The sequence below is a fragment of the Tauraco erythrolophus genome, chromosome 2 (genome assembly GCF_009769465.1).
Source record: "Tauraco erythrolophus isolate bTauEry1 chromosome 2, bTauEry1.pri, whole genome shotgun sequence".
NCBI classification, from domain to species: Eukaryota; Metazoa; Chordata; class Aves; order Musophagiformes; family Musophagidae; genus Tauraco; species Tauraco erythrolophus.
The window spans coordinates 96,544,929-96,561,727 of NC_141466.1; the positions used below are offsets into that span (position 1 = coordinate 96,544,929).

Here is a 16,799-nt window from a genome sequence, read left to right on the forward strand (position 1 = left end):
TTACAAGATGACAATATTAAGAAAGCTTTTGTTTTATTTTTACCTGAGGCTAATGTTTTCTTAAAGAGATCAGATTTCAAAATACTCTGTAGGCAAGCTTTTTTTTTTTTTCTATCAAAACAGAGCAGAACACAGGGTGTTAATTAGACCTATTATAAAAGAGGCTTGCCCTGGGTTGATTCTGAAACAGAAAATCAAGAGGCAGTAGAGCATGACGTATTTGGAACTGACACTATTGCCTGCAGCGTGGACTGCATTCATAGATCATATGTTTGCAAAGATACAGGAAAGGAGGGGCTGAGGAAAGGCTCTGGTTTAAAAAAATATTTAGCAAAAGGACATGTGGCCCTATTGGAAAGACAGCGTCTCACTTGTGCTTGGCAGTATCTGTGGCCACAAGACCGTTTCTGAAGGTTTTAATTAAAAATACAAAATGAGTGTTTCCTTTGTGTGGCTTTTTTGAGCAATGGTGTTTGTAGCTACTGAGAGTCTTCAATATGATAATGAGATCCTGAAGTCTTTAATTTAATCATGGCTATGGGGTTTACGTTTGTGAATAGTATGAGGACATATTTTTGATGCCTCAGTATAATTACTAAGCATGCTTTAGAAATAGTTTAAAATTGACATTACTTAAAGATCTATTTTTAAATTTTTCGGAGGTAAAAAAGGTAAAATAAAATAAAAGAATGTAGTGGCAGGTGTGTGTGGTACTGTAGTTGTGATCTTACCATTGAACTTAAACTTTTTAGTAAGTAGCATGGTAATGAGACTGTGTTATTATACTTTTAGTTTCTTAAATTGATGAGACCAAAGCCCTTTAAACTTCATTATTATAAAAGAAAAAATAGGTGTGTTGGAATACAAAGATACTTTCTTGGGGTTTTTGCAGGGGAAGTTTGGATACACTGTAGTAGATTTTGAGCATTTGTGCATGATGTGAATATACCAGTTTTATAATATAGCAGCTCTACATAACTGACAGTTATTTTCTTTCACATTACTTAAAACAGAGACAGGATTAGATGGCTACTTCTGGACTAATATTTAACAAAATACAATCATTCATCTTTCCAGGAAGATACAAAATCATATTGAAATAGGAGAAAAATAGACCCAAAACAAAATAAGTAATGAGACTTGAAGGCATCTCTTGGGTCACTCCCTGGAAACTCTACCCCATGCAAGAAGGAAGCTTCTTGGAATGGAAGATGAGAGCATAATTATAAAATCAGAATTCAATTTCATCTGTTATTATAGATGTCAGTTTGTTCATTTCAAGTTTTAACCTGTTTTTTTCCCTCTTCTGATCTATTATATGTAAGCCACACTTGTAAATTTAAACAAAAAAATCCTGGCAAATGGCTACATTTCCTGCTTTTAGATGTGCGTTCTGTCCAGAATACCTTTTTCTTTTCTGTTATTTCCTTTTAATTGTCCGTTCATGACCATGCTTCTCATGTTTGCAGTGGCAGATCTCTTTGAGAAAACAAATACAAGGGTTGTAATTTGGAAAGAGTTGCCAGTGGTGCCTTGTGCTTGTGGCTGCCAGCACACTCTTCCTTTCTTTAACAAAGGCAGAAAGTCAGTCATATATGTTGGTCAGAAGTAAAAAGATATTGTATATAAGAAAAAATGGTCATACTTTTGTGGGCCTCTAAAATAACTGAAATTCAAGAAGTCCTTAAATGATGTGAGTCTAGTAAATGAGAAATGATGTACAGGAGATAGATTGAGAACATACATATGTACACACAAAACTTTTCTCATAGCACAGAAGCGAGGAGGGTGTGCATCTGGCAATGTGACTGGTAAAAAAATGGTAAAGGTGTTTGGTTTTTTCTTCAAGTGTCTGTTTTGTTTTATTTTACATCAAGTTTGTAGGCTCCTTTGGGGTAGGAATTCCTAGTTTTGTCACAGTGAGAATCACAGTGGGAAGGCCTTCACATTAGGTGCAAGTCAAGCAGAACTTTTCATCGTTTTCTTACAAATTATTCTTCTCTATTTGTTTCTTTAATCTGCTGTAAAGTGTGAAGATTTTTTGATATAATGGATATGCTATAGTAATAGTTTCCTTTATTTTAAAATAAATGTGCATATTCTTTGTGATATGTTTTAAATATCCTTTGCAATGGCAATAAGTTTTATAATCTTATTCATAGCCAGTTAAGTTGTACTGAGGATGTTAAATGAATGGCACAAAAAATTTATTGCTGTTCAGTACTGTCTATTTAATGGGCCATTAGGCCTGCCTATTCTTTGTTTGAATATTGTATAATATTAAAAGAAAGCAAAGGAGTATTAGACTCAGTTGGGCCATTATCTTGTTACAGATATATATGCAATTTAAGGTGGTGCCTTGATACTGTGAAACTACCTGCCCTCAAATGCTTTTTCATTATATTAAGGTTGTAATTGCACATGGGTAGGTAGTCTTAGGTCTTTGTAAGAAATAGATCTATATTGGTGATGAACAAATAGATGTGTGGAAAGCATTGAAATGTTTTGAAATCACACGCAAAATCTTTGAATATTAATCAGTTATTTCCTGGGAATAAGTAGGCTGTGTCTAGAAGTTTTAAAAAATATGATCAGTGCATTGTCTCATGACCTTTAGGCATTCGTGAAAGTCTGCGGTTTTCAAAAGACAGGATGCTCAGCGGTTTCTGAAAGTCAGGATTTCTTAAAATAACTTTAGTCAGAGTCCTCTTCCCTCCACCTCCCCCTCAAAAGACTGTTTGTTGTTAGTGTATAAGGGAGATCTGGTTTTATGAAATGTCTGGTTTTACCTATTTAGCCTTCAGTGTCGTTCTAAATTGCAAATATTGTGGCAAGAGGCTAACTGAATTGTAGTGATTCCAGTAAAACTTGACCTTTATTATCCAAAGGAATGAGAGGGAGGGATAAGACCTTATCCCACTAAACCATGAGATGTTTTCCAGATGTTTGTCATCTATACCTGTCTTAGTAAATGGCAGTGACCTTGCTGACATTTCTGCTTTTCATAAACACAACAGAATAAATTTAGACCTGAGACACTTTTTTGATGTGAATTGTGGGTATGCATGCATGCTGTCTATTGTCCAGGAAGGCTACAGTGAACTTCCTTGCTAGTTATCAAGGACAGTAAGACATTGGCCTGGTTTTTAGACATGTGCACTCATCCTTTTAGAACTCGTCGTTCCTGCGATTAGTAAAAAAAGGTGATAATAAAGATGCCGCTGTTACTATCCTTTAAATCAGCTGTCTGGGATCCCAGCCCTGGGATCCCAGCCTTCAAGAATGCTGCTGTCATTGCCTTGCTGCCCACCATGGTGGTGTTGCCCTGCTGCTCTCTGTCACCTCCTGGCCCCGCTCTCCCCCCAGGCTCTCACAGCCGCCTTCCAGCCACTGGCAAGGGGCTGTTTCACAGATCTCCTGCAGCCAACTGCTCACGCTCCAGGTTCAGCAGTAGTTTTTAGCTTGTTGCTGTGCTTCATGCTCCACTGTTTGAACTGGTTAACTACTGGAATAGCCAAAAAGTGAAACCTTGATGTATATTTACTAAATGCTAGTTGAGAAGCACGTAGGAAGCTCACAGGGGAAGCAGACTGGATCAGGGGATGCAAAAGCCATGTTCCAGGCACTGGTTTTGGAGTCTTCTCTGAGACAACACTTGCAGCCAGGCGGCCCTGTCCTGCTGGCCCTCTTTAAGGCAGACAAGGAAGCAAGATAAAACCTGAGTGCGAAGTCCTGCTCTGAGTCTAGCAATAAAATAGTTTAATGTTTACCTCTCTTTTGATATAAGTATGTGGCATATAGTAGTCATTTGAAGAAACGCTCAGAAACCTAGCAACAGTTCAGGTAGGCTCTCTCAGGCAGCAGTTCTGTTCGAGGGTTGTCAAGGGGGAGCTTCTAAACTGGTCCCCTGGTACTGGGGGTTGGACCTTCCTCAGCAATTCACTGCCCTGCAGAATTGAGGAGCACTGACGTCACCAAAATGGACAGATGTGAAAGACCTCACAGTTTGTACCAACAGCCAGGACAGTCCAGGTTTTTAGTATTTTAATTCAGTTCCTTTAAAGGACTTCGCTACAGGATAGAAATATGTTTTTTTACAAAGCTGTATCATTTGTATTTCTGAAATGCTCTCCCCAAATGTATACGTAACGCTATCTAGAGGGAAGACATCTATCATGAATCCCAACTAAGGAAATATGCTGCAAACACAAAAAGCAGTAAAGATAATGGTGGAATGTGAGTGGTACCTGAACATTGAGGCTCTGGTTTGAATGCTGCTGGACTTGCTAAGCCTCTGTCAGTCCAGAAAGGTGCTGTTAAGACATGTGAAGATGCAGCCAGCCGCACCAGGAGGAAATGGACAGATTGGCGCAAACAGTAGATGTGGGCCAGGGGGTTTTTACAAAGGGGCGTCTTGTAGTCCTAGTGGCTTAAACTTAGTGTCTTAAAAATTGAGCGTTATCCAAATTAGAATATCTAATTGCACGTAGATGTCGAGATTGAAAAAACGCTCAAGTCTTCTTAACCTGTTTCAGAAAGCAGAGCTCTATCTGCAGAAAACATACACTATAGTCTGTTTGGCATTCTCTTTCAGTTGAAAACAAAGTAGGCAGAAGGAGCAGATGAACTGCCAAATAAAGGTAATAAACAGTAATTTGCCAATTTTGAGTTCTTTACAGCAAGTTTTTCTGATACTTATCCAGATATCCAGTCTTGATAAACATTTTTAGGATTTAGAGTGAGGATGGGAGGAAATTCTGGCGTTTTGAACAGACGAACACTTGCATGAGTCATAATCCTTAGTAAGTGTAATAAAGGCCTTGGACAAAAATAGTGTAAGACACAAACTCAAGAAATTGAGTTTAGCAGAGTCTAGCATTAAGGTAAAAGAAATTGGTAGTTGTTCCCTAAAAGATTGTTTAAATTGAAGCCAAGTTTATGTTTTCATTTGTTTCACATGGGAACAATTGCAAAGCAGTGCAAGTAAGTCGAATCTGCTAAAACCAGAAATTCTCTCCTGTCTTTCTGGAAAACATTCCCATTTTAAAGTTGTGTCAGTTCAGTTTCCCTCGTGACAGTAATTTTGAATTGAACTATGCACTTAACAAAGGAGAGGGCAAGCGAGCATTGAAGGATTTGAAATTATATATTCTGGACTTATGAAAATTTTATGGTTAAAATAAATAAGTAAAAGCTTTCCAGAAGTGAAATGCTATGGTTATCTAAGAGGTCTTATCTCTCTTTCTATCTTCATAATAAACAGCTACTGATTAAATTAAGGAGCTGCTTGATCTTTAGCACTACAGGAGGAAAGTGGTTTCTAGTGGGGGTTACGCTATAGGGTTTTATGGTGTCCCTTTCTCCTTTTCTTTAGCCCTGCTCTCCCCCCACCCTCCTCATCTTTTTTCTGTCCTTTTTTTTTTTCTCTTTTTCTTCTCTTCTTCTTTTTCCTTTTTTTTTCTTCAGGCATCACATCTATTCATGTTTATTTTAAGGCCATTGTACACGTGGGGATTTTTCTGTGAGCAATCAGTCACTAGAGAGTAGAAACTGAGCATAAGGAAGGGGGATAGATATATAAAATATAAGAATCAACAGACAATTGAAACTGGTTTTCTTAATGACAATGTTTAAATTCAATGGAGTTTGCTTTAAATATATGGACTATTTTGACACAGATATTTTCAGAGCCATGATACCAGATCTTACAGATTAATGCTTTAAGTAAATTTTCTTTCTGTTCAACACAACATAACTTCACCGAGTTAAGAGTTTGTGCCATTGTAATAGTTTCAAAACATGAATAGCAAGCTGTTGATCAGAGAACTCTTGGTAGAGATAAAAGCAGCTTTAAACCTGGATAAACTGCCTTGTTGAATTTTGCTCTGCTATTTATACTGTCCCATCATGCTGTATTTAGAGCCAAGGGTTTGGTGACAGGAGATGAAAGTTTGTGATATGCTTTAGCTTGGAGGGTGAGATGTGCTAAATGAAACATTAAAGAGTTCTTCTATGCTTTGTTCTGTCCTAATGCGAGTTGTCAGAGGCTTTTTGTTTGTTGGGGTTTTTTTGCTGGAAAAAGCATAAATTTATTTTATCATAAACTCAGTCATTTGTAAATACTTTGAACTGGAGCAAGTTTTTTTCCTGCAGTTAAGTTAAAAATAGTATGTCCTAGGGACAGAAGAAGCAGCTGTGTTAAAGTATCTGCGTATTGCTACGTTTTCAGGATCTCTGTTAATGATATAAAGTCAGTTGAAATGACATCCATTACATATTTGTCCAAGCAAGTGGAAAAGGAAAATAAACAAATGTGGTGCTAGAGAATACATTAGAATTGGGTGTCTCTGCCCGTGTTTCCTAGTCAGAGGAGCTGGTATCTATATTCTACCCACAGTTGACTTCTGTAATGCATGAGCAGTACTAAGACAGTGCTACCTGATATATATTCTTATTCATCTTTACTGTTTTATGGTTCATATATAAGTAGATAAAATTTGTTGCTTCTTCAGAGCCTTTGCATGCTCTGAAGAATGCATAACGGTTTTAGAAATGATACTTTCTCCATGAAAAGAAGCAAAGTCAGACTTCTTAGTAGATAACTTCATTTATTTCATGACCATAAATATTCCTGCAATAATGCAGACAAATTCTGCCAAAGGAGAAGATAACTATTAATAAAGTGGGTGATATGAAAGTCTTTCTTTATTAATGCTTATGCTGTTAGAATCAGCAAATGCTACCCTGCTACACCATAGGTTACAATTTGTGCTCCATAGACACTTGTTTGCGATTACTGTCAGCATACAACTTGAGCCAGGATTGTACATTAAGCTACTGGAAATTAATATAGCCTGTGGTAATCCTGTTCCGAACCTTGTTAGAGCTTTTGTCCTCTTGTGTCTTTTGCTAACCTTTGTTTTCCAGGTATCTTATCCAATTTTTTCTGGACAAATCCATTGAAACATAACTTTTAAATTGGTATTATACAATACTATTTTATTATTAAATGTCATTAATATTTTAATGCTTACTAAAATCTAGCTTTTCCACTCTTAATTTTTGTAAACTGTTTTTCTCTCTTAGTTTTGGATATGGCCCGGCATGTTCCCCTTTATCGAGCCTTGCTAGAATTACTCCGTGCTATCGCATCCTGCACATCGATGGTACCATTACTGCTTCCTCTGTCGGGAGAAAATAGTGAAGAGGAGGAAGAACAGTTGGAGTCACAAGCTTCTGTTGGGACTTTGCTAGCTAAAATGAAGACGTGTGTAGATACCTATACCAACCGACTGAGGTAACCACTTTCATCATCCCTAACCTTCCTTTAAACTGTATTTTGCACTTACACATTATGAATATAGAAGTGAAAGAAGATGCAGTTCTGTATATTTATCTGAAGAAGTGCTGCAGTCCAGATTGAGAACATAGCATCTGTTTGATCTGGATTTACATTTGTATGTATATATTCTGTTTTGCTGTACAATTTGCAAGGAATTTTTTGTGTGACACAAAGAAGCTGGTAGGTTTGCATACTCTTCTCTCTTCAGCAGTAACTGCCCACTGATCAGAAAGAGGATTGCTGTTCAAGAATTTGGGAGCTTCAAATCTTTTCTAAATTTCTTTCCCTCTTCAGTGAGGTGAATCTTTTGTTTGCAGGACTGTGTGTTTCCTGCTGTCAGTCTGAAGGCAGGAGCATTCCTCAGGAGCTGTTGAACAAGCCTGTTCTGTAAAGAATGGGGTCGGAGAGGACCAAGCCAAATGGTAGTTTTTACAAGAAGTGTCCCAACAATCTTCCATATGCTTCTGTGCTGCTTTACCTTTTTGAGTAAGGACCAGGTTCCTCAACGGATTCTCCATCGGAGGCTAACTGCTTAGGAGAGCAGCCTTTGGCTTCTATCAGGAAGAATAAGGTTCAGGAGGCAAAAAATTTGGGAGCTATTATTTGTGGTGAGAATCCTAATTGTACAGAGATGGTTGAAAATTTTTGACTAGTAGTATCTGTTGCTGCTACATACAGAAAGCACATTTGCATGCATTGGTGATTTACCGGCAGTTTGTTTGTCCATTAGCACAGGCGTCAGAAGTAAGGTGGTGTGCTGAAGACGATGTGAAATAACGAACAAATGCTCTGGAGCCATCCACACCAGACTTTGGAGTCTTCCAGGCTCCTTTGGGAAACTCTGTGTGTGATGGTTCTTGTCAAAGAGTTGCAGTCCCGCAGAGGAATTAGTGAACAAATGTAAAAGGATCCGAATATCCAATCTCAGCTGTGATGCCAGCAGGCTGTGTAAGCGTTGCAGTGTAATGCTGTGTGAGCTTGTTCTGCACACCTTCCAGAGTTCAGCTGGCTTTTCAAGGAAACACATACAGACAAAGCATGAATGACAGTTTCTTTCAGTAACCATAGGCCAGCCTCTGGGTAGCTCCCTTTGTAAAATGGTCATAAAGAGGATAATAAGCACAGATTCTCTTCCAGGGAATGTGTGAGCACAGTCTAATTGTTTGCTGTTTATCTTCCTTGGTGATTTTGGTGTAGTCCACAGTTACAATACAGTTGTGCTTTGTCAGACCTGATATTTTTGTCCTATTATCACCCCTGGCTGGTTGGGCCATTGATGTTGGAGAAGAGTAAAATGTAGACTGGCAGTCTTTTCCCATTCTACTCAGTAACAACCAGTACCCATACTGCTAAATCAGATTTCCCTCTAATTATTCTCCTTTGACAAAGAAAAACTGAATGTTCTGGATAAATGCAATGCAGCTTTGTATTATTTCAACAGCCAAAACTATGTACTTTTACTTTCCTGGTGTTTTTTTTTATCTTTTCTGACTGTTGCAAAGGTCAAATCATCTTCTCAGAGTACTTCTGAGTGATTCACACAGTGTTTCTTTATGATTGCTTTTATCATCAATTCTCACACTGCATAACTATGGCATCTCACCCTTAGAAAGGCTGCTATCACTGAGATCTGACTGTCACCTTCCGTGAAACGTTGCACTTCTGTTATGGCTCACAGGCCAGGATACAAGTCTGAGAGGGTCTGCTTTTCGGTCATTTGATCGATTAAGTCAAGTGCTGCGTGTGGTTGCTGTTTGAAGAGACGGTCACCAGACTAGCAGACACAGAAGGAAGGAACCCTGACGTGCCTCCCAGTACCTCCTGTCTCTGGGAGGTGCTGTACCTGGTGCAAATTTCACAACTAGCTTTCCATCTCTGTTTCTTCATATTTTCAACCGTTCCAGTTTCCAGAACTGAGGATCTGGGAAGGTTTAATGACAGAATCATCTGTTTCTGCCCTGACTGAGCAAGTTAGAAAAACAAATGCTGTGATATGAATTTTCATTTCTTTCTTTTTATTATTTTCTGCTTCCAGCAATTAATTGTTTTCTTTATTCTGTTTACTTGCTTCCAATTTAAAGATGGCTTGTTAGGAAATAATACCCATCCTTCCTTGCAAAATTTAGTGCTGTCCCTAAGCATATGCTGAAACAGCATGAAAAGAAAGTAAATAAAATGTCAGGAAAAGGCATGTGTAAAACATTCCCCCTCACATTGTGAACTGAGGATATTTAACAACAAATACGTGAAAGATTTTCTGAGCAGGAGTCTCACTATTGGGAACTCTTTCTAGTAACTCCTGATGAACTGGACTTGACCCATGAATTTCTCTAATCCTTTTTGACTGATGTTGCTAGTCTTGCATATCAAGCATGTAATGTACCTGTGGTGGAAATTTTTTCTGATTTAATGCAAAAGAAACAGAATTAGGAAGTACAAATAACAGTTCTTTGTGTTGGATACCCATCTAAAAATGCCAGCTTGTGCTTGCTGGCAATACTATGTAGATCATGGAATATGTAATCTTAAAATAGAAAAGAAAATATATTTGGCTTCTGTGTAATCCATTTGCAGTATAGATAGTATGTATAAAATTCACCACGGTTCCTTTTGTTGTTAATCTCATCATCTGTTAGCCTCAGATTTAATTGGCATGGAAACCTGTATCTTCTCATGTCACTTCCCCAGGTTGAAGTCTAAAAAGTGTCTTTGAGAGACTACTACTCATAAGCTCTTTTTAATTTGGTAAAATAAAATATGGTACGACTCGTTCTTTAGTGTCAGCTTAGAAACTGAAAACTAGGAAGAATTCTAGAAGCACAATCAGTGTTATTTTAATAATTGGTGAATTTGATTAAAATGCCATGGTTTATTCAGTTACATTTTCTATATAATTTTCTTATATTTGATATATCAGCACAAAAAGAAATCTTACCTTTCACTGGTTGGTTTAAGCACAGTACTGTTTGTCTTTAAAGCAGTAGATAGACAAGGATGAAAACACCAACAGCCTGAACAGCCTGGAATCAGTGGGGTGGAAGGCTTTAATTCTCAGCATTTTAGTTGAAGGTTTGCCAGCAGCATAAGCAAGTGTTGGCATGAATTTCTTAAATGGGACAATCTGCTGCCCCTTTTAGGTCAAATGCCAGAACAACAACGTAATTATGGGATCTGCTTTCAGAGACAAAACTTTCCTGTATCTGAACAGCAATTCTACTTGCATGTCTACCAAATGTCATCTTCATGTTGGAGTGAGAGTGTCTACTTGGATCCAGAATTTGAAGGGGAATGTTCTTGGGTTGGTTTTCCACTTAGCATTTGATTTTATTTACTTTCAAAGGCCATAATAGTCTATTGGAAAATTGAGAAAATTCTGGAAAATGTAGAAGACATTTAGGTATTAGTCGATTTCTCATGACTGTTGGACTGCTGGGGAGTCAATAGCCATCACTGACTTGAGAGTGGTCAGGCTTGCGTAGTGGTTGCCACAAGGGCTGAGTTTGAGACATTTGTTTGCTATGATGGCTGAGCCCTCTGCTGCAGAGAGCTGCTGCGACTGTGCTTTCCCTTTCCACATCACCCCGGCCACCCCCATGGTAACTGCTTGAAGGGAATCTGAATTCTGTCATCTTCACGCTTCTGTTGCTTGTCACACAGCTGCGAAGGGTTAATCCTGCCAGTTCCAAGGCTGACTGAATATGTCAGCCCTGCCAATCACATTGTTGTTAGGACCTGGCTGTTTTTCTCTTGCATGGGGATGCTGGAATACAACCAGGTAGGCCTGAGGCATTTTCTCTGCTGTGGCTCTTCATTGTATTCCCTGTTATTTTGCAAAACAACTATGTGAAATGGTGCATTTTGCAAATGAAAATTTTTCTCTATAATTGTCTCCCAAGAATAGAGGCCTGATTTAGTTTATCTTTCTTTAAAAGACAAAACAACAGTCTTGTTTCTTTTGCTGCACTCTCAAGCTCATGTTTGGAGCTGGTGGGTGGCTGCAGGGAGCAGTCCTGCAGCCTCTGCTGGTTTGGGATGCTTCAGCTTAGTGTTTGTAAAGGCAATGCTTGGAGCCCCAAGGAGAAGTACACAGAGCCATCTCAGAGGAGGTTCCTAGATTATTTAGTGTTTATTTGCAAGGCATGTTCCCTTGTTTTGCCTGATTTCAGGAGATTGGTTCAAGGATCTGTGAATTACTGGAAAGAATGAGCTTCTACGTGGTACCTGTGGAAACCTGCGGAAAGTGGGGGACCGTGAGGGCTGCGTGATACCACGATTGCAAGCCTGTGACAGTTTTATCCCAAGACAGCGAGCATCAGTGTAAAACTGAGCTGAATTCTGCTATAAGCACTGCCTCTGTAGTACACAGGGGCTGAATGGTTCATTGGCTTTGTTTTGTGAATACTTTGATAAAGGTATCATTCTGTGTTATCACGTTTACCTCTAAGCATCAGGCATGGATGAGTAAGTATTAGTATTGGCTTTAAAAATTAAAGTTGCCTTGGGAGTGTGTCATTCATTATTCATTTAGCACAGTGTGAAGAGAAGGCTGTCATCTTCTAGCACAGGCTAAATTAATGGCTTAAATTATTAGTATGTACACTGCTGTCTCTTCTAGCAAATATTATTAGTGACTGTCATCCCTTTAAATAGGAGTTGACACCATTTTGTCTGCTTTTTCTTCAATGGTTGAAAAACTGTATGGGGAAGTTTCCAAGTCTAAATTAAATATTTGGCTCCTCCTCCACTCTGAAAATTGTAACATTTAAATAAAGGTTTGGCTTGAATTAAATAACTGCATTAAATTCTGCTTCACAAGCGGAATCTTGGCAGTAAGAAATCTACAGTATAATGCAGACATTTTCTAAAAATACAGAAAATGTACAGCAAAATATTCATATGGTTATATATCTGACTGTAGGGTCATTGGTTCTCATGTTTCTTTGGAATACCATTGAAAAACATGTAATTAGAGCTCAGGAGTTTGATAGCGTGGTTAGTTTATCTGCATACATAAATTTGTATGCAGGCTGCTAGAGTGCAGGGAAGGAGCTGAAGGATCTTACTGGCTTTATCACTTTAATTTTAGTATTTCATCTCTTTATTCGTATATTTTTGGGAGAGCCTTGTAATTCCCAGCAACTCCCTCTCTCCAGCTGAGACTCTACTTGTCCCTCTGAAACACTTGTGTATCACACATGGTTTGGAGAGAGCTCGCTGTGGCTCTGAATCCAGGCAGGAGTGCAGCCGCAGTATGAAAGTGAAGGTGACGCCAAGAAGGGAGGAAGACGTTTTCTCAACTAACAATTTGGTTTGCCCATGTTACTCACAGATGGTAGAACTGTCACCAGGCTGCTTTTCATGTGCGTACAAAGTAATACCATGTGTTTCAGGTTACACTGAGAAATGGGTTTGGGGACCAAAATATCATCTTTGGCATTGCTGTAGTTTTGTCCTTAGAGTAACATTTGCACTGCCCTGAAGTCCTGCCTCCCACCTCCAAGACCAAACCTAACAAAGCTCGTTTAAGTATTTATTACTTAGGATTTGTACAGCAGGCCAATAGGCCACAGCAGGCTTACAGAGGCCACAGGAATCTTTGACCTTTGCTTCTCCAAGCGTTGTAAGATATGATTTTATAGCAGCTTTCCAGTACCTAAAGGGGGCCTACAGGAAAGCTAGAGAGGGACTTTTTACAAGGGCGTGTAGTGATAGGACAAGGGGTAATGGATTTAAACTGAAAGAGGGCAGATTTCGATTAGATATAAGGAAGAAATTTTTTACATTGAGGGTGGTGAGGCAGTGGAACAGGTTGCCCAGAGAAGTTGTGGCTGCCCCATCCCTGGAAGTGTTCAAGGCCAGGTTGGATGAGGCTTTGGGCAGCCTGGTGTAGTGGAGGATTTCTCTGCCCATGGCAGGGGGGTTGGAACTAGATGATCTTTAAGGTCCCTTCCAACCCTAACAATTCTATGATTCTCTGTTAGTTATATTTAAAACTCATTCATCTTTTTCATGGGACTATGAATTACGTTTGTATCTGTCCCTTTTCATCACCATATAGTCTAGGAAACTATATAGACTTAGAGATTTTCCAGTCCACGATGTGTCGTTACATCAGGGAGATGGGTATGTGGACCAGCTGCACACCTCCACCTGCAGTACCAGAGCTGTTTCACACGAGATTTTAATCTTATCATGTACCTAATCTAGTTTTCTTTAAATTGCATTTATTTTAATAGTCGTGATAAACTGTATTGTAAGGATATGATTTTAGAAAGGGCTTCTGTGGTCTTCTAATGCAAAAGAAATATGAAATCAAGTGTAATAGCTCATGTTTGCAATGAAATTCAGTTCTTTCTCAGATGGCTAGAGATGACAAAACTGTGTGAACTTTACAAATGATATTCAATGTGAAAATAAATACCACTAGGGAAACTTTGAAAGATTTCCCCATCTAGAGTCTAGTGAATTACTTGTTTTACCATATTTTGATTGTAAATAAGCTGACAAGCTGTAAAGTATTGTTAAATATCTCTAAATAATGGTGTATAACACTAAAAATGTAAAGAAGGTCATGTAGCAACATCATGTGAACTGTGAGGGATTAACAGTGCCAAGTTGGTATTCTTATTTAGACAGCAAAAGATTTGAATCAAACAAAGGTAGGAAGGCAAAATGAGGGAAGAAAAAATTGAGGTTGTCATTAATAAGAGTCTTACAAGTTATGGCAGTATCAGTTGGGTTTTTCCTCAAAAGAGAGGGGAAAAAAAAAAATTATCATAACCATTAGAATATACAAGCATGCCTTGTGTGAGGAAGCTAAATGTTGATAAGGCAGTATGTCTGATATGGGGTTTCGTGGTGCCAGCTAGCTTATACTCATTAAGAAACTGACTGAAATCCCTGATTAGGCATTATCAAGGTCAAATACGAGACCTGGTTTCTTCTTGGCATCCAAGGTGGAATCACTTGTGCACTTTGTTTCATAAACTGCTTTAACGCAGTCTTATTGATTTCTGGCCTGATTAGCGAGTTAGGCAGCCTGGTCATGTAGACCATCACACGAGCTTCACATACCTGCAGGTGACAGGGTAAAGCTGCTGTGACAACCCTTGATTTAAAAAGTATATTCTGAGGAGAGAGGAGGGTTGTCTGTTTTGGTCAAGATAAGAGTAGACAGAATATTTGTATTGATGGTAAAAGGGACATTGAGAAAATATGTTCTCTTGTGATGGTTCAAAAGTACTCAAGTGTTAACTGGTCCAGACAGCAGGGAGAAGGAGAGGAAATTCTATTATTGGTGCTGAGAATTTGCATGTGAGTAGATCTCTCCTTTTCTATTGCTTCGGCTAGATAAATATTCCTTGTCTGCTTCAGCAGTTGACTGTTAGTAACTCAGTATATCTGTGGGAGGTTTTAAGCATGTGGTTAAGCCTTTTGTCTAATGAGGCCAACACTTTAATTTTTGTTTTGCTCTAAGACTCCGTAGGAGGAAAAGGCTGGTAGTCTAAATTGTAAAACCGTGTGGAAGGTAAAAGTCGTACAAGATAACTGTCTTGAAAATAGCTTTACAAGAATTAATTTCACTTTCAGTAGCTTCACCAATCACATTGTCATTGCTTTTCATGCATTTCTCTCAGATAAGCCCATTGACATTTCATTTTAGTCAAAATTTCTACGAGCATTTTGTAGCAAATAGCTTAAGGATTCTACATCAACAGCAAGCAGTTCTAAATCTGTACACCTTTCTTGGGACTGGTGCCTGCTAGCATGTCTGTGATGTTAACTGGTATCACTGAGGTTTAGTGGGCTTAAATACACATTTTAAGGTTATTTTAAAAATATTGGCTAAGATTTCCACAAGGGAAAAGGCAGTGATGAGGATTTTGGAAAGTATGAATGGGAGAGGCAGCTGCTGCTTCTTTGTCTTAAACCCTTCCTCAAACAGTGAATTGACATGGTTTGGCTCTGATGCTCTCCTCCTAACTCTGGACACCTGGCAGCTCAGTATTCCTTGAAGTCAACAACAGGCTAATGTCCCTTTAGATTAAATCTGGAACAGGGAAAATAAACCATGCTGCAGTAACAAATTTTGTTATTAATGCACTCTAAGTATATTCTCATTTGATTAGGTGCAGTGCAAACACTTTCAGAGTTACTATAATCACCTCTATTGAATAGTTTAGAGACTCATTATGTATGCATATTTTCAATCTAGATTAAGATACAGAAAGGGCATAGAATTTGGTAGTTACTAAAATATGTTTGGGACATCAGTGCATTGAATTGCTAATTTTTCTTGTGTGGATAGCCTTTTGTTGTGCTTCTAGGTAGGGTAACAGGGAAGAGGAAACCAGTGCTTCTTGGCTATTGAACTTGTTTGGATCTCAATATGAACAAGTACTGTTAAAAGAAAAAGTCTACAGATATTGAAGTAAAATAATTTGGGGGCTGTTGACATTAAAATCTTGTAAGTTTTGCAGAGTATTGTTATCAAATACCAAGTCTTTATTTCAACAGTTGAATATATATGCTAGTAAAGACTGGGTTATCACAATCAAAATATTTAAATATATCTTAAATTACTAGGCAAATAGCTTCTATCAAACAATGATGTCAGTATTGTCCTGGTTTTGACTGGGACAGAGTTAGTCTTTGTTTTTAGCAGCTATAAGAGCTCCCTGTTTTGGTTTTAGTCTGGGATTCATTATGAGAAGAATGTTGACAGTGCACTGGTGTTTATAGTTGGTGCTGAGACATCAAGGACTTTCCAGCTTCCCGTGTTTTTGCCAGCGAGCAGGAGCACAGCAGGCTGGGGGAGAGCAAGGCCAGGACAAAGGACTCACAACTCGTCTTATGATTTGATCTTAGATTTAGGATTGAGGGTCAAATTGGCCAATGGAGTGTTCCATATCATGCGACATCATGCCCAGTATATAAATGAGGGTTGACTGGGAAGAAGGTGCTTGCTCTTCCGGGGGCTCTTTCTCTTCTCTTCTCACTCCCTTTTTTGGGCCTCTCACTCATCTGAGGTTACGGTACTGGGAGTTACCTGTTTTGGGATCTTTTGCCAGGACAGGATGGGCATTGGTCACTGGGTGTTGAGCAATTACACTGTGCATCACTTGTTTGTATGTATTATTATTATACATATGTATTCATATAATACTGTTATTATTAAATTGTTCTTATCTCAACCCACAAGCCTTCTTCCCTTTTCACCTTTAATTCTCTTCCCTATCCTCTGGGAGTGGGGCAGGGTGAGTGAGCGACTGTGTGGTGTTTAGTTGCTGGATGGGCTAAACCATGACAAATACATACTATATTTTCAAATTATTTCATTATAAAAATTTAAGATGTTTAAATTGATGTTTTAATTTGCAAGACATTGATTTTAAACATCCAATTTAATATAGATGCCTTCTGTGTTTGTAAGACTTTTAAAATTATGTTACATTAA

The 16,799-nt window shown here is 38.5% G+C and overlaps 1 protein-coding gene across 4 annotated transcripts in view; it reads left to right on the plus strand.

Moving 5' to 3' along the window:
• Nucleotides 1-16,799, plus strand: part of BIRC6 (baculoviral IAP repeat containing 6) — a 199,147-nt gene that overhangs the window by 165,719 nt on the left and 16,629 nt on the right. For all 4 annotated transcript variants that reach the window (XM_086631641.1, XM_086631642.1, XM_086631640.1 and 1 more), the window contains exon 66: nt 7,087-7,297. In XM_086631641.1, coding sequence (XP_086487767.1) covers nt 7,087-7,297 — 211 coding nt within the window. The remainder of the gene's footprint in view (nt 1-7,086; nt 7,298-16,799) is intronic.